The 25211-nt window shown below is 42.6% G+C and overlaps 1 protein-coding gene across 1 annotated transcript; it reads right to left on the bottom strand.

Moving 5' to 3' along the window:
- Positions 1–427: 427 nt before the first annotated feature.
- CYP17A1 (cytochrome P450 family 17 subfamily A member 1) lies at positions 428–24684 on the bottom strand. Its single transcript, XM_077258655.1, has 8 exons — positions 24340–24684; positions 17820–17958; positions 10347–10573; positions 8408–8494; positions 6181–6393; positions 5932–6101; positions 4749–4852; positions 428–851 (listed from the first exon to the last, which is right to left on the bottom strand). Exons 1-8 carry the CDS (start codon positions 24652–24654, stop codon positions 574–576), a joined length of 1533 nt encoding a protein of 510 aa, XP_077114770.1. The 5' UTR covers positions 24655–24684; the 3' UTR covers positions 428–573.
- Between the last annotated feature and the right edge of the window lie 527 nt (positions 24685–25211).

Below are 25211 nucleotides of genomic sequence, written 5' to 3'. Positions count from 1 at the left end.
TGATGTTGCCAATGCATTTCCACTCCAAGAGGCTAGCAGATAAAATGCAGCATTGTAGCATACCCTTAATGGGGTTGCCTCAACCTCTTTTTCTTTTCTTCAGAAGCGCACTGCACCTGTCCCGCTGACTTCCTGCTCGGCATGGGGAGGAGCGCTCCTGAAGATTGACAGTTTGGACCAGAGGCATGCTCGCACCGCTGGTCCAAACTGTGCGTACCCTCATGCTCCTAGCAAAGGCAATTTTGCCTCTGTAGCATGAGAGAAGTGCAGGGGAATTGAAGCAGGTCAAATCCAGCAATTCTGCCAGGCTTCAGAGTGGTGTTAAGAGGCTGTAAAGAGGTGCGCTCCCTACATATGTAACTGGCCACTCTAAGGGTGACCGGCAACAAGCTGTACACTATAAAATAAAAATCCATCCATTCTTGAGAACAGACAACATTTTTAGTAGAAAGTAGTTTGCAAAGTTGCTTGTTTTTAGAAGCATTATTCAAATGTACCCACATAAGAACTTGAGACAACCCCTCAAATCTTCAAAAGCACTTTGGGATCCATACGTGTTACATTGTGCAGTGTTTACGAAGTGATGTCAATGTTCTTCCAGGCGTCTCTCAGCTTTGCGTTCACCTTGAATGGTTTGACTTGAAGAACAACACCAAACTTTCCCTCCAGGTTTGGCAAAGGGTCTCCCTCAGGAACCTCCAGAGTGAACCTCTGCAAGATCCATGAGAGAAAAAGAAAAATTTCCATCTTGGCCAGAGCTTCTCCAAGGCAAACTCGAATTCCAGCACCAAATGGTAGGTAACTTTGACTTGGTGAGTACAAACGGTGTCCATTTTCATCTAAGAAGCGATCTGTGAAAGATAAGAAGCCGTGTAGTGAAGTGGGGCTGTATGATTATTGGAATGTCCACAATTAAATTATTGGTGGAGTTGTGCTTAAATTCAACACATCAGTAGGGTAAGAGTATGCTAATGATAAGGATGATGAAGATGCGAGTGGTGGACACATAGATAAGACATTTACAGTTATAATAAAAAGCATCAAAACACGAAGAACGATGGTCAAACATGACTGGTATTAGTTGTCCCTACTCATGAGGAGGAATGACTAATGGTGGAGTCGCTAAACTTTTAAGGTTGGTGGTCATCCTGTACTGTGTCAGCCAGACTCACCCCAGAGGCTTCTAGCTTGGCACATAACTTGGGCACATTCACTCTGACAACTAAGTGACTCACCCAGTATTCTGAAAAGTGTTTCCATTACTTTTCACAAACAATGACGCAACATAATGCCTATGCGACTGCACATTGTAATTGTCACTAAGCCGTGGTCCCTGTTAGGCTGTATGCAGTCACCCAGAACCCCAGACATTGCAAAACAAGTAGTGTGAACAGTGCCCAAGCCAAAAACCAAAGACAATATTTTTTTAGACAAAATAAAACTACATGATAAGTGTAACAACTTTGCTGGCATCACGGCATGGCCTCGCATTTCTCACACTATCTTACCCACTGCTCCAGGCCATGATGTGGTTTCTGTTTCATGCCAGCTCCATGTTCTGTGTCTCTGCTCTCTGCATACTTCATGGCTGTGTGTATAATGGGGCGGCGCCTGAACTCTCTGGTTCTTATAGGAATCAGGTGCATCTGTCTAATCTGTTCCTGGCCAATTGCCAGGAGGCCTCCAGTATTTAGTGCAGCTCTACCCAGTGGTCTGGGCCTGTGCAATGTGTTAGCTCAGTTTGTGCTTAGCTTCTGAGTTTGCCAGGCCTTGCTTTGTGTTACTCCCTCTCTGGAGGATTCTCTGTGCTATTGCCTTGATCTTGTTGTCCACCCTCCAGGAGGCAGAATATCCTGGTCCCTGTGTCTTTGTCCTTGTTTCTTGTCTTGTACCATTTCCTTGTCTGAACTTAGTCTTATCTCTGTCTCCTTGTCTGTGGCTTCCTTCCCTGCTGTGTCTTTCCTCGTGTTCTCAGTCTGCTTACACTCTGCACTCTTGCGGCTCTGCCTGCTCTGTACCTTTGTGGCTTTATCTCTGCTCTGCACTCCTGCGGTTCTGCTCCTTTCTACTCTGCTTAGCTTCTGCAGCTGCCGTAATCTCTTGCTGCAGCTCCTCTCCGCATTCCTTGCAGTTATGCTTTGCTCTGCTGCTGCAGTTATCCCTTGCTGCAGCTCCTCTCCGCATTCCTTGCGGTTCCGCTCTGCTTAGCTTCTGTTGCTACACTATCTCTTGCTGCTCTACCATTCCTATCCACAGCCTTGCGGTTCTCTTCCTGTGTGAACAGGTCCCAACCTGTTCCTTCATTCTCCTTTTCGTCTGGCTTGTTTCCGTACCTGAATCTCCCGTGTGAACAGGTCCCAACCTGTTCCTTCATACCTCATTCCTTTCTGCTTGTTTCCTTTCCTGCACCTCCTGTGTGAACAGATCCCTACCTGTTCCTCCACACTACATATCCGTACCTGCACCTCCAGTGTGAACAGGTCCCTACCTGTTCCATCATAAACCACATCAACTAGTCCTGTGTTCTCTGCCGTGCCTTCCAATCCAGTGTTCCTGCCAGTCCTGCCGTTCCTGCTGTGCCTTCCAGTCCTGTGTTCCTGCCGTGCCTTCCAGTCCTGTGTTCCTGCCGTGCCTTCCAGTCCTGTGTTCCTGCCGTCCCTGCCAGTCCTGTGTCACTGCCAGCCCTGTGTTCTCTGCCGTGTCTCTGCCAGCCCTGTGTCTCAGCCGTGCCAGCCTACTCGCCTGAATCTCATCCGTGCTCATCTGCTAGTCCTGCCTGATGCCCGCACCAATCCTAGTGTTCCTGTGTCCCAAGTGGGATCAGCAGCCACAGCCAGACACCACCCTGGAGTAGCACCTGGCAGCTGCCTGCTGCACAAGCCTGACCTCACCATCAGAGGCTCCAGTGAAAACCCAGGCAGCTGTCATAGTCACACCCCTTTCAGGGTAGTCTGGTTTGTGGCACAGTGGGGCCACAAACCCCCTGAGCTCACGCCCACCAGTCAGGGCGTGAGCGTGACAATAAGTCTGTACTACAAGTAATATTTAGCATTTTCCACAAATACTAATATGTACCATTAACTCATAAATTATTATAATTGCAATCACATAAAAATTTGAGCCTCACCAGTTTAAAAAACATCACTTTTTTTGTATTCTGGACATTGGCAAATGTTCCTTAAGGACATATAGAAGATCCCAAGGCATCGGGAAAGTTCGTCAAAAGTACTATATATTAATCATGTCCCACATCCAGTAGAAAAACAGCAACGTTTCTACCACATATGGCCTTCTTCAAGTCAGAACAAAAGAAACAATGCTCTAGGTTGAAAAAGGCCATTTGTTGCCAAAATATTGCCTTTTTTTTACTGATTTTCTACTGGATATATGGCATGATCAATAAAGTATACATCTAAGAAGAGTTCCGGTGCCTTGTATTCTTCTACTTGGATTTTTTGGTGGTTTGGCGGAGATCTATGCCTAGCTAAGCACGCAGCAATAGGAGTGGTGCACGGGAATCCGACCATATACCTGTTCCCTAAGGGCATATTCGGATTACAGGGTCAGTGTGTCATATGTTTTTTTTTTTTAACAGAGCCCCACACAATGCATGATCCCATCTGATACGCGAAAATGGTTTAGAATAACAAATGCATTAAATTTAATGGAAAAGACGCACAAATCCATGAGAAAAGGGAAAGTGTGAATGGTTCTTCTAAATTCTGGGAGTCCGTTTGCTGTCCCTTTTTAAACTAACTAATGCCCCCGATAGAAAGTAGACTAATGTCAACAGAACCCACTGATCCCAGCGTGTATGGTGGTCTTCAGCCTCTCCCCTGACAGATGATGTCAAGGAAGAAAAGGTTTCAGCATTTTTTATTTTAGACTGCTGATCCTTTTGTTTTTGGTGAGATAAGTCGACACCAGATGAGACTTTCAGCAGCTCGTCCATAGAAAACACAGGGGGAGCGCTCCCATGTATGGGGGAGTGCAGAGAGACATCTGCCGGCCAAACAATGGTTTGTCCAGCAGCTATCTATTGTGTGTGGGGCAGAGGTGTCAAACTGCATTCCTCGAGGGCCGCCAACAGGTCATGTTTTCAGGATTTCCTTAGCATTCCACAAGGTGCTGGAATCATTCTGTGCAGGTGATTAAATTATCACCTGTGCAATACAAGGAAATCCTGAAAACATGACCTGTTGGCGGCCCTCGAGGAACGCAGTTTGACACCTCTGGTATGGGGGGAATTGAAAGTGTCCATACACATAAGATACAAGTTGGGTAGAACGGTTTGATAAGTTTTTACGTTGAATCAAATCCTCCCTGAGCACATTACAGTTCTTTCCTTCGGGTCGACCTTTCACCCAGCAGTCTGATCTCTATGAGTTTTATGATCGTGGCTCTGCGTCCTTAAGTTATATTGTTTTAGATTTCTGAGAAGGAAGCACTTAACATTGTCACTGATGAACTGATAATTGTGTGCGCTCAATTAAGACTGTCGTAAAGGCGTGGATAATGAGGCCGATATAACTGATAAAGAGCATCGGTGACGATAATGCGGGTGTCTATGGTGACAAAGCAATCATTGCCGATCAATGGTCCAGATTCCCCTATCAGATTTGATCTAACTAGTTGGAAATGTTTCCTCTGCAGATGGTTGTTCACGTCAGATCATGAAAATTGATATTCTGTAAAAAAAATCAGCTTTGGGTTATTAAAAAATACCTAAAAAAATGTTTTCTACAAACCTGGTTTAAAGTCCTCAGGGTTTACCCATTCCTTGTCGTCATGGTGCAGCGACCACAGGTTTATAACCACTCGGGCTTCTTTAGGAATGGTGTATTCTCCGATGCTGTAAAACAAGTATAACCATTAATGTGCCGTACAAAACACAGTTACTGACCCAAATTATCCATAAACAGAATTTCATTGACCACCCAAAGTTGTTTGCTTACCACAGTCATCACTATGCTTAAAGGAGTTCTTAAAGAGGTGCTTGAAGGGATTCTCCATGCATATGATACTGAAGATCTATCTCTATGATACCCGACAACCCCACTGATCAGCTCTGGTAACCGCTGCATGTAAACATTGGATGGTGCTGCGCAGCACAGCTACATTCCATGTGTAGCAGTCACTGCTATGTGCTGCAGAACTCCAAAGAAATAGGAGCTGATCTCCTATCCTGCTGCTGTTAGAGCTGATGATGACCTATCCCAGGCATTGGCCATTGCTGGGAAATGCCCGGAGAGCAGTTTAAAGTTGAAAATGCATATTAACCCCTAAAAATACACCCGTTACCATCAGTCAACCTTTTACCAAGAGTCTTAAAGGGGTTTGTCCTACACTAAGTTGCTGTTCACTGGGCACCAGACTGCTGGTATTCACAAATCTATCATATACTACAGCTCCCTTCATTATGTAAAGAACTGATGAAGACAGCCATGTTCAATGCTTTGATAGTTCCGACTGTCCCATAGACAATAAATTAAGTTGTGGGGCACTTGCGCCATAGAGATCTGAAGAGCTCTGTTTTTGGCATCTGCTGGGGTCTCAACAGTTGGATACTCAGCGATTAGCAATTTATCACCTGTGCACAGGTGATAAGTTGTTAAAGTAGGTCAACCTTTTTAATGGTAAAGGGTTGTGTAGCTCGATGCTCGCTGGCCCAATCCAAAAACTCCATCAGGGCCCCCAACTATCAAGGGTCTTCAATAATATTAGTCTTCTCATTTGGGCGTATGGGACCATTTGGGCCCCTCTAGGCTTCCGGGCCCGGGTGAGATTGCAACACCTGCACCCAATATAATTACGCCTGTGATTGTTTTTCAAAAGTACATTTACCCCTTTACAGTGCGGCCAGGTAACAAGAATAAGTACATTATTCAATGCAATTCACAAATTCTACAGGTCCCGATGCAAAATTCTCACCTAGTATCTTTCATGGCAACATGAGGAATGAGTAGAGGGGAGACAGGCCGAATTCTCAGAACTTCAGCTATGGTGGCTTCCAAGTAGTGTAAGATTTTCCTGTCGCTCAGTTGTGGATGTCTTCCGAATCCAACCCCCATATCCAGCTCCTCCTGGATCTTCTTCTGCACCTGAAAGGGTGAATCCGACTAATGTTAGCAATGCTTCTACCACTCACTTCTAAAAAATACATCTAAGCAATGGTCTCACCTCTGGGTAGTGTAATAAATATACAATTGCCCATCTCAACACCGTAGACGTCGTCTCCACTCCTGCTCCAAATATATCCCCGACAGTCATCAGGATGTGATCCTCCGTCAGTCCCACATCATGGGACATATTGCTGTTATTATTTTCCATGCTGAGTTTGGCTTTCAGAAGAGCATCCAATAAGTCCTTGACGGATTCACTACAAAAAGCCGCCTGGAACATACGGAAATTAGAGTCAGAAACCAGAGATCTCAAACACCGCTCCGGATCTACTACCAATGAGAATAATAATGTAAAGGCAAGGAAAGGGTGCGGCAATGTAGAGTGCCCAAATCCGCATATTACAAGACTAACATAAGCTTAGGGCGCTTGTAGGAAGGATAGTGGTGGTCAGATCTCTGTTGTCTAAGTTTTTAAGGAAACGTCGGAGAAATCCTGACATTTCAGGGTGTGCCAGGACCCTACTGTCAGTGACAAGACTCAGTCACAATTTCACGTCCTAATATAAAGGACATATAGACTGTAATGGGAAAAGCAGGTAAAAGTGTCGGCAAGAAGGAGGAAAGGGGAACCATTCAGCCCCCGGAATAGAATTGGGTGGCAGGATTGAGTCAGATTAAGTCATATTTTTAAAAGAGTGAAAATAATGATGGCTGCAGTTAGAGTGGTGTTAGGGGTCTGGTCGGGTTGTTTTTGAGGCAGTAAGTGGTGTAACAGTGAGCGGGAGAGCTAGCATAGAGGATTTAAGAAGGTAGCACAGTATGGTTTACATAGTTGCCAACAGTCCACATTTTGGCAGGATAATCGGGGGTACAGGAACCAAAATAGAAGCCCCATGAAAAAGTTGCTGGGTTTAATCAAACCTGTTATGATCTGGTGGCCTAGGAGCAGCATGGACGAGCTCTGGAGTAGGTGGCCTCTATACTGACCGCAGACCCTGAACTTAACACCGCAACTATAAGTAGCCATGGGATGTTCCTGTCACTCCCTCGACACCTCGTCATGGCCGGAGGACTAATTACCCCTAAAGAAAGAAACAGGAAAACTATCTTGCCTCAGAGAAAATCCCCAAAGGAAAGGCAGCCCCCCACAAATATTGACTGTGAGAGGAGAGCGAAATTACAAACGCAGACTGAAAACAGAATTTAGCAAAGGAGACCACGCTACCTAGAAAGAAAAGACAGGACAGAGTACTGTGCGGTCAGTATTAAATTACTACAAAAATCCACCACAGAGAATACAAAAATCTCCACACCTAACTAAAGGCTTGGAGGGTAACTGCGACTCCAGAGCTTCCAACTTGGCTGAATAAATCCTTACACAGACAAAGCTGGACAAGAAAAAACATAGCAATTCACTGAACTATAAAGTCCACCGCATGTGGACTGCAAAAACAAAGCCAGGACTTATCTTTGATGATTTGGACAATCCAGCAGGAGAAACCAAGCAGAGATGTGAATCCTCCAGAAAAACAATGGACAACTGGCACTCACTAAAGGGTGAAGCCAGACTAAATAGCCCCGTCCAAAGTGGAAGCACCTGATGACTGCTGTGAAGGACAAACAGCAGCACTACCATTTATAACCACCGGAGGGAGCCCAAGAGCAGAACCCACAACAGAATTCACAACACAAACCCCTCAAAAAATAGGCTCTCCTGATTTTTTTTTTTACGAATGAAAAATGGTGATAGGTGGTCTTAGGGAAAGGGCTGAATCATCTAGAAATTGTAATTTTGGCCAGTATGTTTTTTTGTTGGAAGGGATTGGAGCATTTCACACACATGGATTTGGTAGTTTTGGGCCACCATGAGCGATCCAAAAGTTATTTGATAGGGAATATTTGGGGGGAATCAGGCTGAGGTGCAGGTGCCTGGTTCAGACAGACATGCACAGTCATAGACATTGGATGGAATGGCTAATGGTCTCCTAAGGGAAGCAGAGCAGAGAACGGGCCATGGACAGGCGAGCGTGTCACCTAGGGTGATGCAAGTGTTGGGTCACCAAGTTGTGCTGCTGGCGTCACAAATATTTTACTATAATAAAGTCTTTCTGTGGTTTTTGTGTGAATGGTTTTGGGGGGTTTAACTTGTGCATTTATCATAAAGCTATTTCCCATAATAATTACCTATTGGGAAGTTCCGTAAAATTTTTATAACAAAAAATTAATAATAATTTTGAATGTGTTTTTCAGTGATTTTTCTCTTGCATACCTTCCGCCTCGCCTACCTCATGCTCCTTTAGCTTCTTTTCGAGCAGCTGATCTCGGGTTGCCACTGACTGTCTCAATACATCCAGGTCCTTGTTGGGAAATATCTGAAAACATTAAAGAACATTCACTAATTATTTAATTCCAAATTGTCATTGGTTCATTGATCACTTAAATTCCCGCTTTCTCTATTTAGGAGTCCAGTGGGCGGTCCTATCTATGGATTGTCAGCTTTCTCTATGTAAAGTCGTACAGGGAATGCGGTCAGTCACTGGGTAGAGCCGCCTTCTTCGATAAAAAATTGTATTCAACTTTTTCAGGACAAGTTGGATTAAAACCTAACTAGTTCCCACTTAAGAGGATACCATAGTAAATTTTAAGGTGGGATATTGCGCTCAGGAACTCACTAGTGGGGGTATCTGTATAGCCTAGGAAGTTGGATTTTGGCGATCATGTGGGCAGGCTGGGGACAAGTCATTTTCATGTGGCTCCACATCTGAGCGGTCACATTTTTCACACGTCCATCTTTTTTTTATTATTATTGGCGCATTGCTTTAATAATGTCTTGTTGTTTCTGGAACATGTCATATATGTGCAGCAGAATAGGAATGCTTTTATAGGCTCAGGTGCACGCTAAGGCTACGTTACTACGTTCCCACGATGAGTTTTTACACTGCATATTTTTCACAAAAAAAATTCAAGCAACCTTAGTGGGTGCAGAAATGCTGCAGAAAATCTGCAACATCAAAAACTCACCAAAAACTCATCATGGGTGCATAGCCTAAAGATGACCCCATAGAGAGGGAACCGTTTCTGTTCCGCGATGAGCTGGGTTAGGTTTCATTGTGTGCAGGGGCAAGTGTCGAATTAGCAATTGGTGTGTGTCAGGTGTGCAAGCAGGGCCAGGCCTCTATTTAATTAATTAATTTTATATTGATTTTATTCTTCTCGGAATGCCTGGCAGCCACCATGACTATGATAGCGGTATATAAATGTTGCCTTGTGTCTGTGCTTGTCGCATTCTTAGGCTGCATTCGCCCTTACCATGCCTATTTTTTACAACCATGTAAAACGGACCGTGACTCCTTCCTGCGTCATCTGTTTTCCCTCCATGCTGCATCCATTTATTTCTCATCCGTTTTTAATATCTGACTCGGGTAGCCTGTCTGAACTTTTATTTATCCATTGACTCTTATCAATGGATCTATGAAAAATGGATGAAACACAGATCACTGAAGTAAAAAGGACGTCTTCTGTTTGTCATTTGTGTGGAATAGAACCCCATAGACTTTATTGGCAGAGTTGAAGGGAGGACGTGCACAGCACTGAGTGTCGCGGATCGGACACTTTGATCCATTCGGTAAAACAGACGAGTGTATCGATCAATGAAACTACATCAGTCCATTTATTCAGCGGAATTTGACAACCCACAATTGCACAGTATTCGTAGGATAGATTGTAGAGTATCACTTTAAAGAGAATCGGTCACCAGGTTTTCACTACGCCATCTGAGAGCAGCATAATGTAGTAGCAGAGACCCTGATTACAGTGATGTGCCCCTTACTTTACTGGGTGTTGTAGTTTTGCTTAAAAATTGTTTTATGTGCTGCCGATCTAGCAGTTCTCTGAATGCTGAGCTCTGTATAACCCCGCCCCCACCACTGATTGGCAGCTTTCTGTGTACCCTGTGCATAGGCAGAAAGCTGCAAATCAGTGGTGGGGGTGGGGTTATACAGAGCTCATGAATATGGAGGACTAAATGGCAGCAGGTTTACTAGTCCTCTAGTGATAATCTACTGTCAATACATCAGTGATTTTATCAAAACTGCAGCAAGCAGCCCAGTAAATGACACATTGCTGGAATCAGGATCTTTGCCCCTGCATTATGCTGCTTTTAGATTAAGTGGCAAAAAACTGGTGACAGATTCCCCTTAAGTCTACTTTCCATTGTGGGCATACCTGAAGCCAAGGGAAGATGTCAACCAGGCTGTCCTTTGCCACGGTGTCCACAATGCCTTTGCTGTAGCTTAGCATGGTCTTAAACTCTTCATCACCTCTACTATATCTTGTGTTGAAACACAATGCGCAAACCACGTTGGTGACGGCTCGTGTTAGGTCCGGAGCCACGTCGAGTGGGAGGGTCTGGGAAGTAAGGGTTTGGCACAAGGAGGCAGCTTCGCGAGAAACTACAATAGAGAAGGAAGAATAATTGGATCACATTTTTTTAAATAAAGTGAAATTGAAGGGAACCTGTCTGTAACGTTTGCTGCAAAAGGGCAGAAAGACTCTGTATCATGCTGCCCATGGTTTGGAGAGCAAGAATAGACTGACAGGTTCTCTTTAAATGGATCGTCCACTTACTACATCAAAAGAACACTAGGGGGTGCTATTACACATGTGACAGTTATATCTATACTCTACCCTCTACGTGACTGCAGACTTGGGAATTCTCATAGCGCACGCTGTCAGGAAACTCAGGATCAGTGGGTCATATGACCACAAGTATGCGATATACATCCAGCCACATGCCGACTAGACGTGATTGGCCTTGCTCAATTCTATTGTCTTGAGCTATGCTGGACACGTCTAGTTGGAATGTGGCAGGGAATATGTATATCGCGCACTTGCAGTCACGTGACCACCCGGCATTGTGTGTGATGTGAGTATTCCAAAGTCTGCAGTCACAGAGAGGGTCTATATATTAATAATTCTAGTTGTTGTGTTACAATTAGTAAAATGCAGGGACTATCTGTAGTTTGCAGATGACAAAAAACTGACGTTACAAACTGTACAGTCCAATAGACAATTATCAGATATGGGAATGATCATACCTTAGCACTTTTGTACTAAACAGACGAATGCACAGATAAACAGATCGATAAGAAGAAGACATTGCATTTTTTTCCCCCATTCCATATTTACTTTTTAATTGTTAAAATAATAAGCCAGTTATCCACAGTTTTAATGGAACACTTTAAAAATGATTAGACCCTTCAAATATATATATATATATATATTTTTACATATTTTGTTTCAAATATTTTTAGACATGTACCATAAATAGTTAATATACAAACGGAAAAGTAAATTTTACATAATCTACTCTATAATAAATTTTGGTCATGTAATTCAAAAACTGACCACCAGATGTCAGCAGAGCCACAAAGATTTTCATCTAATAAGCCTGTTGTTCTTGAGGTTCACTGTAGTATTTTTTTGGAGGTATTACCACACGTTTTTCACTATGAAAGGTATTGAATGTTTTTTTTTTGCAACAAGTAACAGAAATGTAATTATATTCTTATTAATATATTTAATATCACAAATAATATTACATAGTAAATTATACCAGGGATGGCTGCGGTTTGACCAGCGTTCTCAAATGTTACCACTAGAGGGTGCATGTCAAGATGTTGTGCAAAGACTATATGAATAGTATAAAAGTTTTCTAGTTTCAGCAGAAAAAAAAAGTGAAAAGATATGTAATTTTTCTTCATAATTTGCATATCAAGTCTGTATTTTTTTAGGACCTGTGTCTGTAGATAATGAATAGGAACCTTCATTGTTTTCATCCAAGTAAATCGATGAGGCTCAGTTATCTAGTTGATGGAATCTGCGGCAAAAATCTGCAGCATGTCAGAGATTTCTACGGTGAATTTTCTCTGCTTAAAGATGAGATTGCTTAACCCCTTCCTGCAGGAGCCAGTTTTTGCTTCTTGCGCTTTTGTTTTTTCCTTCCCTATTTTTGCAGAACGAGTTGTAGTTTTAACCCCTTCATGACATATGACGTACATTTACATCACATGTCGTGTCCCTGCCTTTGATGCAGGTTCACATGCTGAGCCCATATCTTTCCCAGCACATGACAGCTGATTTAATCAGCCATCATGTGCCTTTAACAGCCGTGGGTGGAGCAGAGGCTGATAACCAGTTAAATCCCGCTGTCAAGTTCAGGCAGTGGGATTTAACATGCGCCATGCAGAAGAGTGTCTTAAATCCCGACCATTGGCGCCCCTGTCATGTGATCGATGGGAGTCGATGGGTTGACAGATGAGGGTCTGCAGAAGACCCCTGTGTCTGTCATTACGACACTCCTGTCAATGCCGGCTCGTGGATGGCGTTCATAGGAGATCACGATTTCCTCTACACATAGAAATCACCCCACATTTGTCCCTTTGAAAAAAGACAATTAAAAAAAAACAAAAAACACACATTTGGTATCGCTGCGTTCAGAAATGTCCGATCAATCAAAATATAAAATAAATTATTCCGGTTGGTAATCAGCCTAATGAGAAAAAAATAGAAAAGTCAAAATTACGTTTTTGTGGCTGCCGCAACATTGCAATAAAATGTAGTAAGAGGCGATCAAAACATCATATGTACCCCAAAGTAGTATCAACAAAAACATCAGATCAGGTTGCAAAAATTAAGCCTGCACACAGCCCCAGATAACGAAAAATGGAGACGGTACAAGTCTCGGAAAATGGTGACAAACGCAAAAACTTACAAATTTCAGAATTTTTTTTCACCATTTAAATAAAAACTACATGTTTGGTATCTGCATACTTGCACTGACCTGGGAAATCATATTGCCGAATTAGAAAAAGGGAAAAAAACCTCCAAGTTTGTTGAAATTGCAAAAGAAAAATGCAATTACACAATTGTTTTTTTTTTTTATTTGCCATGTTCACTATATAGTAAAACTGACCAGGCTTACAGCAAGATGTTGGGAAAAGTCGAGGGGTTGCAACAGATCTACTGATGGTGAGGTGGCAGCGGGGTCGTTGCAGGCTGTGGCTTTTATGAAGGTATTGGTTTTCAAGCTGTGTCTGGAGTTCCCAAATGCAAGAGACAATTGGAGGCATGGAGGCAATGAAGTCCAGAGGACGGGGGATGCTTGGGAAGAATCTTGGAGACGGTTGGGTGAGGAACGTATGAGGGTGGAAGAGAGACAGACGTCTAGTGAGGAGAAGAAATTATATGGGGGGAAGTCTTAGGAGGTCAGGTTAGAGATATATGGAGGAGACAGATTATGGACGGCTTTGTAGGTCATTATCTATTATATAAAAAAAATAAAGATTATATTATTATTTAATGTTTAAACCAAATGATTTTGGTAATTGGAAGCCACTGAAGGAATTGGTAGAGGTGGAGGAGTAGTGAGGGAGAGGTGAATGAGTCAGGCAACAAAGTTAAGGACAGACTGGAGAGGTGCGAGTGTTAGCAGGAAGGCCACAGAGGAGGATATTGCAGTAGTTGAGGCGGGAGATGATGAGGGCATGCACTAAAGGTACCATCACACTCAGTGACGCTGCAGCGATATAGACAACGAGCCGATCGCTGGAGCGTCGCTGTTTAGGTCGCTGGGGAGCGGTCACACAGACAGCTCTCTCCAGCGACCAACGATCAGGGGAACGACTTCGGCATCGTTGAAACTGTCTTCTCATATCTCAGGGAAGCTCTCGGCAGCAGCACGTGCAGTTAGCAGCGCTCCTGCCGAAAGCAGTTAAACCCTGTGGACGCCGGGGGACGTGACAGACATCAGAAGGTGAGTATGTATTTTTTTTTTTTTAACTTTTACAATGGTAACCAGGGTAAATATCGGGTTACTAAGCGCGGCCCTGCACTTAGTAACCCGATATTTACCCTGGTTACCATTGTAAAACATCGCTGGCGTCGTTGCTTTTGGTGTCAAACACAACGATACACACCGATCTGACGACCAAATAAAGTTCTGGACTTCTAGCTCCGACCAGCGATATCACAGCAGGATCCTGATCGCTGCTGCGTGTCAAACACAACGATATCGCTATCCAGGACGCTGCAACGTCACGAATCGCTGTCGTTCTCGTTGTAAAGTCGCTCAGTGTGAAGGTACCTTAACATTTTAGTAGATTCAGGGTTGAGCATAGGGGGTTACTGGAAATATTTTTGAGTTGAAGGAGGCAGGAGGTAGTCAGGGCTTGGATGTGTTTTTTAAAGGACAGGGCAGAGTCGATGGTTACACCAAGACAGCGGAATAGTGACACAGGGGTGTTGTCATTTATTCTGATGGGCCATGCAGGGGGGTTGAGGGAGATGGAGGAAAGGTGATGAATTTGGTTTTGTCCATATTGAGTTTTAGAAAGTGTGATGAGAAGAAGGAGGATATGGATGATAGACATTCTAGGATTCTGGGCAGCAGAGAGGTGACATATGAGAGGTAGATGTGAGTGTCATCAGTATGTAGGTGGTATTAGAAGCCTTGAGACTTTATGGCATGTCCTAGTACAAACGCTAAATTTGCAGATAGTGAAATATGAGGAGATCCGGGAGAGGGCAAGATCTTTGGTGCCAAGGGAAGAGAGGATCTGTAGTAAGAGGAAGTGGTCAACTGTGACAAAGGTGAGGACAGGTCAAGAAGGAGGAGTACACATTATTGTCTTTTAGCTTTGGCACTTAGCAAGTCAGTAGTTTAGGGCAGTTTCAGTGAAGTATTGGAAGCTGGATTACTGGTTGTCAAAGAGTGTGTTGGATGATAGGTGGGAGTTTTGTTCAAGGAGTTTTGAGGGAAGTGATTTGGGGAGATAGCTAGACGTAGAGGTTGGATCAAGGGATGGTTTCTGCAGGACGGGTGTAATGTAGTCCCCTTATTTCCTTATAGATAGTAAGCTTGTGAGTAAAGCCCTCAATCCTCCTGTAACTGGTGAACTATGTGTTCATACTTGTATTGTCTTGATTGTCTGTACATCTCCCAGCATAATTGTAAAGTGCTGTGGAATATGCTGAGGCTATAGGATAAAATTATTTATTATGGTTACATGGTTGCAAGACGAAGGGAAGACACCGTAGGTTAATGATAAGTTGAAGAGATGGGTTATGGCTGAAATAAGCATTGTGGTGAGGTTGGGGAGGGGGTGGGATGGTATGGGGGTCAAGCGCACAAGTGGTGAGGTGTGACTCGGGAGAAAATTATCAAACATTTGTCCAGTGATGATGGGAAAGAAGGTTATAAGGGAAGGACATTGGTCTGTTGTGCAGAGGGGTTATGGTGGTTGACCATTAAAGCTTTGTCTGATGTGGTCGATATTGTTTTTGGAATGTGTAGCAAATTCTTCTCAGATATGAAGGAGTTTGAAGGTGGCAGGGGTGGATGGAGGAGGGAACTAAAAGTGTCGACTAACTGTTTGGGGTTGTGGGATAGAGAAGATGTGTTGTGAAGTATTCCTGTTTAGCAGAGGTGAGGGCCAACTTGAGTTTTTTAAATGCTTGCTTGAATGTGATCTAGTTTTCCTGTGAGTGCATTTTTTCTTTCAGCATTGCTTTGCAACCCTGGACACTTGGCACAGTTTTTTTGTGTGGTTTGATGTGCCAGGGTTGTCTATTGATTTGTCACATTCTGCTGTGAATGAGAGGGGCGACTGAGTCAATAGCTGACAAAAGTGTGGCTTGTAGAGACCAAAAAACTGCAATTCTGAAGTTTTGTTTAATTTTTCTTTACCGCATTTAACTTACTTATTAAGTCACTTTTTATTTTGAGAAATTGGACTTTTACGAACAGTACCAAATATCCCTTTTCTATTAAGTAATTAATTTTTTTTACATATTTAAGCTCGGGGAGGGAATTACTCTTATGGTTTTTTTTACCTTTTAAAATAATTTTTTAAACTTTTTCTTTTTAAATTGTGCCTTCTTTTTTAGTCTCTTGTGGCTGTCATGGCAACCGAAAATAAGAAGCAAGACGTAACGCCAATGGATACCGAACCAGGATTGGGCCCTTAAATGCAGCTATCCCAGGCTGACAGTGGCATTGGTAATACAGAAGAGATCTGCGCTAGCTCCAGTTGCTGCTGTTAGAGGTAGGTCCTGGCTGTATGAAACAGCTGGTACCTGCTCTGTGAGGAATGGGATCACCGTCTGAGCCCAATCCATACACAAACACCTGGTCCATGATGTAGTAGGATGTCATGGAACAGGAAAGGTTTAAAGTATGAAAATCATTTTGAAATACCCTTGTGAGGAGCTGGCCACGGACCTTTTCCAGCAAGGAGCATCAGAACGCCGATCATATTGTTGTATTTATTAGAGATTTACTTGCTTGTCACTTTAAGGTGCACAAATCTCTTCTGGAAAGTGTTCAGCCTCACAAATCAATGTTTCCTGTCAGTGACAGTAATCAGAGGAAGACATGCCAGGTGGAGATCATGTATACATAAAGTCTACATTAGAATTTCTGTCCTACATCTGTTGGGGGCATGTGTGTCTTTGTTCCTTTCTTCAGGGGGCATCCCTAATACACAACCCTGCAGACAGGCTGGAAACTGGGCTTCTGGAATATTCTTCATCAAATGTTTAAGGAGGAGGGTGTGAACACTTCTGCCCATCCTGGGCGCTGATACCTGGAACAATGAGCCACATGTTTAGTGAGTGTGTTGGTACGGTTACATCGAGGGGTGGGGATCTGTTGCTGAGGTCCTAGTGCCCCTGATGGTGGCCTATGGTGGTTGGAGATCAGTTGCTGGCTGGAGCGAGATACATGTGCTGCGGTCATATTATCTGTCTTCTGTATTTGAGGATCTATCCTAAGGACTGTTGCTGCTGGCTGGAGCGAGATACATGTGCTGTGGTCATATTATCTGTCTTCTGTATTTGAGGACCTATCCTGAGGACTGTTGCTGCTGGCTGGAGCGAGATACATGTGCTGTGGTCATATTATCTGTCTTCTGTATTTGAGGACCTATCCTGAGGACTGTTGCTGCTGGCTGGAGCGAGATACATGTGCTACGGTAGATGGTATCTGTCATCTGGAGGCGCGTGGACTGTAACCACAGACTATATTGGCGGGAGATACAAAAGCCGTGGGCCAGACACAAGTTAGGAGACAGAGCGTATCGCCTGGTATGAGAGTAGTGGGACTACCAGCTCCAGGTTGGGATCTTGTGGACTGGGTGCAATGTATATTGACCATCTAACTGGACTGGTTGTAAGACCATGGACGTAAGGAATAAAAAAATAGTTCCATCGTTAACCTGCTTTGTTGATTATTACAACCCAGAACCTCAGCTCTTCAGAACCTTATTAATGGATTTCCAATAAACTATCCTACTAATTAAAACTAATCATCTATTAACCAGGGTGAATACAAAGAGTATGGTTTACTGTGGATGACCTGGCATATCCTTGCATTGCGTATTAATTAATTTCCCTTTAGCTGATACCATTGGGAAATTGAACCCTTGTCGCTTTCCCTGTTGAAAACTGTTGATGATTTGGTGGTCCAATCAGCAGTGCACCTTATGATTAGATTATTTTCAATACACATTCATGATAATCTATCCAAAGCAAACACCCATTTGCAGTCTGATTGATAAGTTATCAGTGTTCTATGAGATCAGTGCCCAACCCGCCTCTACTTGCACAGACATCTAAAATCCTCGTCATTTCTATACTCACTGATCTGCTCAATGGCGATGGTCCCTTCACCAAACATGCTGAGAGCAGAGTGCACCAATTTACGGTGAAACTTCCAAGTGGGGCTGTAGTCTGCGAAAGCAATATCTTTGGCATCTCTTGTCAAAATATCGGTTGTTACCTTGAGAGGAAAGAACAGAGATATTTAGGATACAATAGTTCATTCACATATTTTAAAGGGCCATTCTCACGGGATGCTGGCTCTTTAAATACCGACATCGTACAGACACCTATAGAAAAAGAGGATAAGGCTACGTTCACATTAGCGGCGCCCGCCGCAGCGGCGGGCGCCGCAGCGGCGCCGCATGCATCATGCGCCCCTATATTTAACATGGGGGCGCATGGACATGCGGTGCACTTGCTTTTTGCGCCGCATGCGTCCCTGCGGCGCCCGCGTCGGGTCGCGGAGGACGCAGCAAGTTGCATTTTTGCTGCGTCCAAAATCAATGAAAAAAAGGACGCATGCGGCGCAAAAAGCTGCGTTGTGCATGTGTTCACATTTGCGCTGTGCGTTGCGGCGGCGACGCTGCGGCGCACACCGCAAATGTGAACGTAGCCTTAGAGACACAGAGCACCTCCTGTACACAGGCCCTCACCACCAGTCCATGGCTTATAGAGGACCACTCAATGGGTCAGAAGGGCCAGTTTTTGCTTTTTGTTCTATTTCCGCTGCATCATAAGTATTCCATTATTTTTAAATCCACATTTTTATTTAGTGCGCCCAATAGGTATAGGTAAATATGATAAATTATCTCCTTGCTTGGATTGTAGTGACTAAGCAGTAAAAAGTGGCTATTCTATTTACCCCCCAGTAGGTAGGTCCTAAAGAAGAATGTTACCAGATTTCTACTAAATTTAAAATAAAATTCACATTCTCTGTTCTGTAATACTGAGGGAAATAATCTGATTTACCCATGACATATATCGGAGATAAGTATTATAATTTCATGTTCAGTCACATTTTTTTTCTTCTCAGAACTGATAGGCCCTTTATAACCTGAAATGTAGTACTACATGGAGGTCACTCAGATAAATCGCTGTCTAAGTAATTCCTGGAATGCTCAAAACCACCAGAACTGAAGTTCTTACAGAGCGTCTCCCTGCCTATCATAATGGGGTGTCATGTCCATATGAAGACATAGTAAACCACCCCTAGATGTCCATATGAAGAGATAGTAGAACACCCCTAGATGTCCATATGAAGACATAGTAGAGCACTCCTAGATGTCCATATGAAGACATAGTAAACCACCCCTAGATGTCCATATGAAGACGTAGTAAAGCACCCCTAGATGTCCATATGAAGACATAGTAAACCACCCCTAGATGTCCATATGAAGACATAGTAAATCACTCCTAGATGTCCATATGAAGACATAGTAAATCACTCCTAGATGTCCATATGAAGACATAGTAAATCACTCCTAGATGTCCATATGAAGACATAGTAAATCACTCCTAGATGTCCATATGAAGACATAGTAAACCATTCCTAGATGTCCATATGAAGACATAGTAAATCACTCCTAGATGTCCATATGAAGACAGAGTAAATCACTCCTAGATGTCCATATGAAGACATAGTAAACCACTCCTAGATGTCCATATGAAGACATAGTAAATCACTCCTAGATGTCCATATGAAGACATAGTAAACCACCCCTAGATGTCCATATGAAGACATAGTAAATCACTCCTAGATGTCCATATGAAGACATAGTAAACCACCCCTAGATGTCCATATGAAGACATAGTAAACCACTCCTAGATGTCCATATGAAGACATAGTAAACCACCCCTAGATGTCCATATGAAGACATAGTAAACCACCCCTAGATGTCCATATGAAGACATAGTAAACCACTCCTAGATGTCCATATGAAGACATAGTAAACCACCCCTAGATGTCCATATGAAGACATAGTAAACCACTCCTAGATGTCCATATGAAGACATAGTAAATCACTCCTAGATGTCCATATGAAGACATAGTAAACCACCCCTAGATGTCCATATGAAGACATAGTAAATCACTCCTAGATGTCCATATGAAGACATAGTAAACCACCCCTAGATGTCCATATGAAGACATAGTAAACCACTCCTAGATGTCCATATGAAGACATAGTAAACCACCCCTAGATGTCCATATGAAGACATAGTAAACCACTCCTAGATGTCCATATGAAGAGATAGTAGAGCACCCCTAGATGTCCATATGAAGACATAGTAAACCACCCCTAGATGTCCATATGAAGACATAGTAAACCACCCCTAGATGTCCATATGAAGACATAGTAAACCATTCCTAGATGTCCATATGAAGACATAGAAGAGCACCCCTAGATGTCCATATGAAGACATAGTAGAGCACCCCTAGATGTCCATATGAAGACATAGTAAACCACCCCTAGATGTCCATATGAAGACATGGTAAAGCACCCCTAGATGTCCATATGAAGACATAGTAAAGCACCCCTAGATGTCCATATGAAGACATAGTAAACCACCCCTAGATGTCCATATGAAGACATAGTAAACCACCCCTAGATGTCTATATGAAGACATAGTAAAGCACCCCTAGATGTCCATATGAAGACATAGTAGAGCACCCCTAGATGTCCATATGAAGACATAGTAAACCACCCCTAGATGTCTATATGAAGACATAGTAAAGCACCCCTAGATGTCCATATGAAGACATAGTAAACCACCCCTAGATGTCTATATGAAGACATAGTAGAGCACCCCTAGATGTCCATATGAAGGCATAGTAGAGCACACCTAGATGTCCATATGAGGGCATAGTAGAGCACCCCTAGATGTTCATATGAAGACATAGTAGAGCACACCTAGATGTCCATATGAAGGCATAGTAGAGCACACCTAGATGTCCATATGAAGGCATAGTAGAGCACACCTAGATGTCCATATGAAGACATAGTAAACCACCCCTAGATGTCCATATGAAGACATAGTAGAGCACCCCTAGATGTCCATATGAAGACATAGTAGAGCACCCCTAGATGTCCATATGAAGACATAGTAAACCACCCCTAGATGTCCATATGAAGACATAGTAAAGCACCCCTAGATGTCCATATGAAGACAAAGTAAAGCACCCCTAGATGTCCATATGAAGACATAGTAAACCACCCCTAGATGTCCATATGAAGACATAGTAGAGCACCCCTAGATGTCCATATGAAGACATAGTAAAGCACCCCTAGATGTCCATATGAAGACATAGTAAACCACCCCTAGATGTCCATATGAAGACATAGTAAAGCACCCCTAGATGTCCATATGAAGACAAAGTAAAGCACCCCTAGATGTCCATATGAAGACATAGTAAACCACCCCTAGATGTCCATATGAAGACATAGTAGAGCACCCCTAGATGTCCATATGAAGACATAGTAAAGCACCCCTAGATGTCCATATGAAGACATAGTAAACCACCCCTAGATGTCCATATGAAGACATAGTAAAGCACCCCTAGATGTCCATATGAAGACAAAGTAAAGCACCCCTAGATGTCCATATGAAGACATAGTAAAGCACCCCTAGATGTCCATATGAAGACATAGTAAAGCACCCCTAGATGTCCATATGAAGACATAGTAAAGCACCCCTAGATGTCCATATGAAGAGATAGTAGAGCACCCCTAGATGTACATATGAAGACATAGTAAAGCACCCCTAGATGTCCATATGAAGGCATAGTAAAGCACCCCTAGATGTCCATATGAAGGCATAGTAGAGCACCCCTAGATGTCCATATGAAGGCATAGTAGAGCACCCCTAGATGTCCATATGAAGGCATAGTAGAGCACCCCAAGATGTCCATATGAAGACATAGTAAACCACCCCTAGATGTCCATATGAAGACATAGTAGAGCACCTCTAGATGTCCATATGAAGACATAGTAGAGCACCTCTAGATGTCCATATGAAGGCATAGTGAACCACCTCTAGAGGTCCATACGAAGACCTTTTGACAGTCATAACTTTTTACTTTTTTATTGACTTGGCCATATGAAGTTTTGTTTTAAGTGAGAGAAATTGGATTATTTTAGTCACTGTTTTTGTGTTGTATAAATTGTGCATGTTATTATGGCTGTGTTCATCCCCAATACGTAGCTTTTTTAATTAGCTGTATGAACAGAATTTTTTTATACTAATAAATGTCTTTTTGTTGACCTTGTTATTTTTTTACATTTTGTAATACATTTTTTAATCACATTAAGATTGGGTTGTATAGTGACATTTGCTGCACAACAGTAAATTCTCAGACAAGTCGCGTGCGACCAAAAACATCTCTACAGCTTGTCTATGATTTCCTGCAGTGTGACTATTTTAAAGCTGATTTTGCTGTAAAAAAATGGCCAAATCGCTGGTATGTCATGTGCGAGTTACACTGAAGTCTATGGCAAGAGAGTCTTGTGTGTCTTAAGACCGGAGACAGAAAATCGAGCACATTTGGAAACATATGTGACTTTATGTTGCAGTAGGTCGGAGGTCAAAATGTGACATCATAGGTTATCATTAGATGCAATGTCACAATGCGATTTCAGTGTCGTGCGACACATGTCGTCGTATAGCTTTAGCCTAAGAGATTAATGTTTTAAAAAGCCAGTGACTCAATGGAAGGAAGAAATCCCCCTTGATGCCTCTTATATGTAATGCAGGAGCCTGCTATAAAAACTGAATCTGCAAACTATAGCTCGTTAGTAGGGCAGAGGACCTCCAGTCCTCATTAACCCCTCACCTCTATTGCAGTGATATCGAAAGGCATAACCTTGCATCACTTTCATTGTACTGGTTCCATATAGCATGTAATATAAGCCAAAGGTGCACTCATAATCTTTTTGACCTTTCTTAGAAACAATCAAAAAGGCATCAGAAAGAAAGCTGGGAGACTTAAGCACTGAACCTTGCAGATTTGTGAATGCAGCTCCTGATTATTGTACCTGAAACAGGTATTGGATAAGTAAAGCAACATTCTTACAAAGATACTTCATTTTATCTAAATGTATTCCTTATGTAAATTGTCATGTTTTAAAATAATAATCCATTACAATGATAGGCAGTGATGGGGAAGATTGGTTGGGGTCTGACCTAGAGCACTTTAACCCTTTAGCGCAATCAGAGGGTCCGGGGAGTGCCGCGTCCCCTTCACTGTCTATATTGTCACATAAATTCTTCCATAAGAGCCATTGAGTCTGGTCCTATTGATCAAGTGTCCTGGAGGTCAACACTCCCACCAGTCAAATATTATAGGTAAATTTTTTAGGCTAAGTCATCAATCTTTTAGTTTATTAAACCCTTTTAAACTCAGCACAAGACATTGAGAAAAGCTTTCTTCACACCACCACAGCTACACGGGCTACAACATTATATGGTATATAAAATCCAATATTTAAAAACATTTTAGATGTAACATCACAGTGAAAGCACATGGAAGTCCTTTCATTCGGGAACCTCAAGTTACAGCTGTGACAGTGTCTCATACTCGGGCCAAAGTGATGTGACAATGTAAATTTCTACCGCATCCTCCAGGAGCCGATGCAATGGAAATTAATGGTGCTAAGTGCTCAAACTCACTGCCCTTATGTTCTCCGCTCTAGAACAAATTTGGAATAAAATATTAGTTGCAATGCTGGAGAACCGCCTGAAAAACACAGAAGATCTCTCAAACATGGATGCTCTAGTTCTTGATTAAGAAATTATATATCTCGGAACATCAGAGCCCATCATTTTAAGTTACATAATGGAGTTGGATATAGGTTATGCCTGCTGCCCTCTAAAGGAGGTGTATTCTCAATTTTTAACAGGTCTCTAAAACTCAGAGATGTGCTGGGAGTAAGTCAGACTTAAGAATTGAAGGTCTCCTTGGCGAATGGGTAAGACCTAACAGAAAGACAGAAACTACACAAGTAGCCCCAGTACTGTTTAAGCTATGTTTATAGGGTGACATCTACAGCATAGATGGCATACAATGGTACCACTACATTGGGATAGCCTCAGTTTCTGCTTACTTGACCCATCCGGTATGTCGTGTGGGACGTTGAAGAAGAATTATGATGTCTCACTATGTCCCGGCCACCTCTCCGCAGATTGACTTTTTGGCAATGCAAGAATCTGAATTCTGTGTTGTCTTGAAATCTATACCTATCAAATTGTTATCGTATACCCTTTTACTAGTGGAACCTGACCCTAAAATCGATATAGCGTTTGCATCCCAGCATTACAGACCAAAAAGCAAAGAACCACTGAGAGTTAATGAGGTTTGTAAATATCTGAAGAATTTCATTAAGTCTTGTGTTCAGCCTTGAAGTCCTGTCCTTGAGCATTACCACGACCCATGCCATCCACAATAGCCTGCTCTTTCTTCACACTCATAATTTACAGTTATTACTTTTTTGCTGGATATATCAAGTCACCACTTATATTCTCACTATGTAATAACTGAAGAAGGACTTATCTAAGTGATACTCACCGTTCGGGGTCTTCCAGCAAATGTTTTTCCCTTCTTCAGCAAAACCTCCCGGGCATCCTCATGATTATTCACAACCACTACATAATGGGAACCCATCATAAAGGAGTAGAGGCTGCCATACTTTTTCTGCAGATTACAGAATAGTATGTGTGGAGGGAGGTGATTCCCAAGGTGAAGTAAGCTCCCAATGACAGGCAATGAAGGTAAGCTCTTGGGATACTTTGCAGATCCAGGACTTCTTAATCCTCTTCTCCAGATAGAGATGAGAATGAGCCCAAAGGCTAAAAGCAAAGCACCACCAAGCCACACAATCATGCTGGGATCTTCTCCACCTTGTAATCACTATTTCAGTATACAGCTCAAATAAATATCGCCGGGGTTTTCAGAGCGACCAATTACTGCTAAGAGATTATTAACTCCCTCAGTGCTGGAAGAGTTGCTCATTCTCCTTTCCTGATGCCCTTATTATAATTCAAGAAGATGAGCAATCAGAACACAGTTTGATAGATTGGTAATTAAATTTCATAGTTTGCCAAAGTAGAATAATTGATATATAAGAAAACTAGTACCACCTAAACTTAGCGTAGACCACAGGGGTTGAGACTAAATTGGGACCTTGTTATATGTATGTATTAGTGTATTATGCATGAAAACTCGGTGCCTACAGCTGGCATCGGCGCGGCCAGTCTGCTGGAATTTAAAAAATGAGCTATTTTCTTATTCTTGAGAAGAAAAGAAGAAATTTTGATGACTTGATGGTGCCTTGGTTCAATACAACAGGCTAGGCTCCATTGACTTTGATTAGGAATCAACTATAAAGATGTACTACATTTATTATCCAGCACTGTGATCAATTTGGCACATTTTCAGAC

The sequence above is a fragment of the Ranitomeya variabilis genome, chromosome 4 (assembly GCF_051348905.1).
Source record: "Ranitomeya variabilis isolate aRanVar5 chromosome 4, aRanVar5.hap1, whole genome shotgun sequence".
In the NCBI taxonomy this organism is placed as follows: Eukaryota; Metazoa; Chordata; class Amphibia; order Anura; family Dendrobatidae; genus Ranitomeya; species Ranitomeya variabilis.
This window is presented reverse-complemented; position numbering and strand designations above follow the sequence as displayed.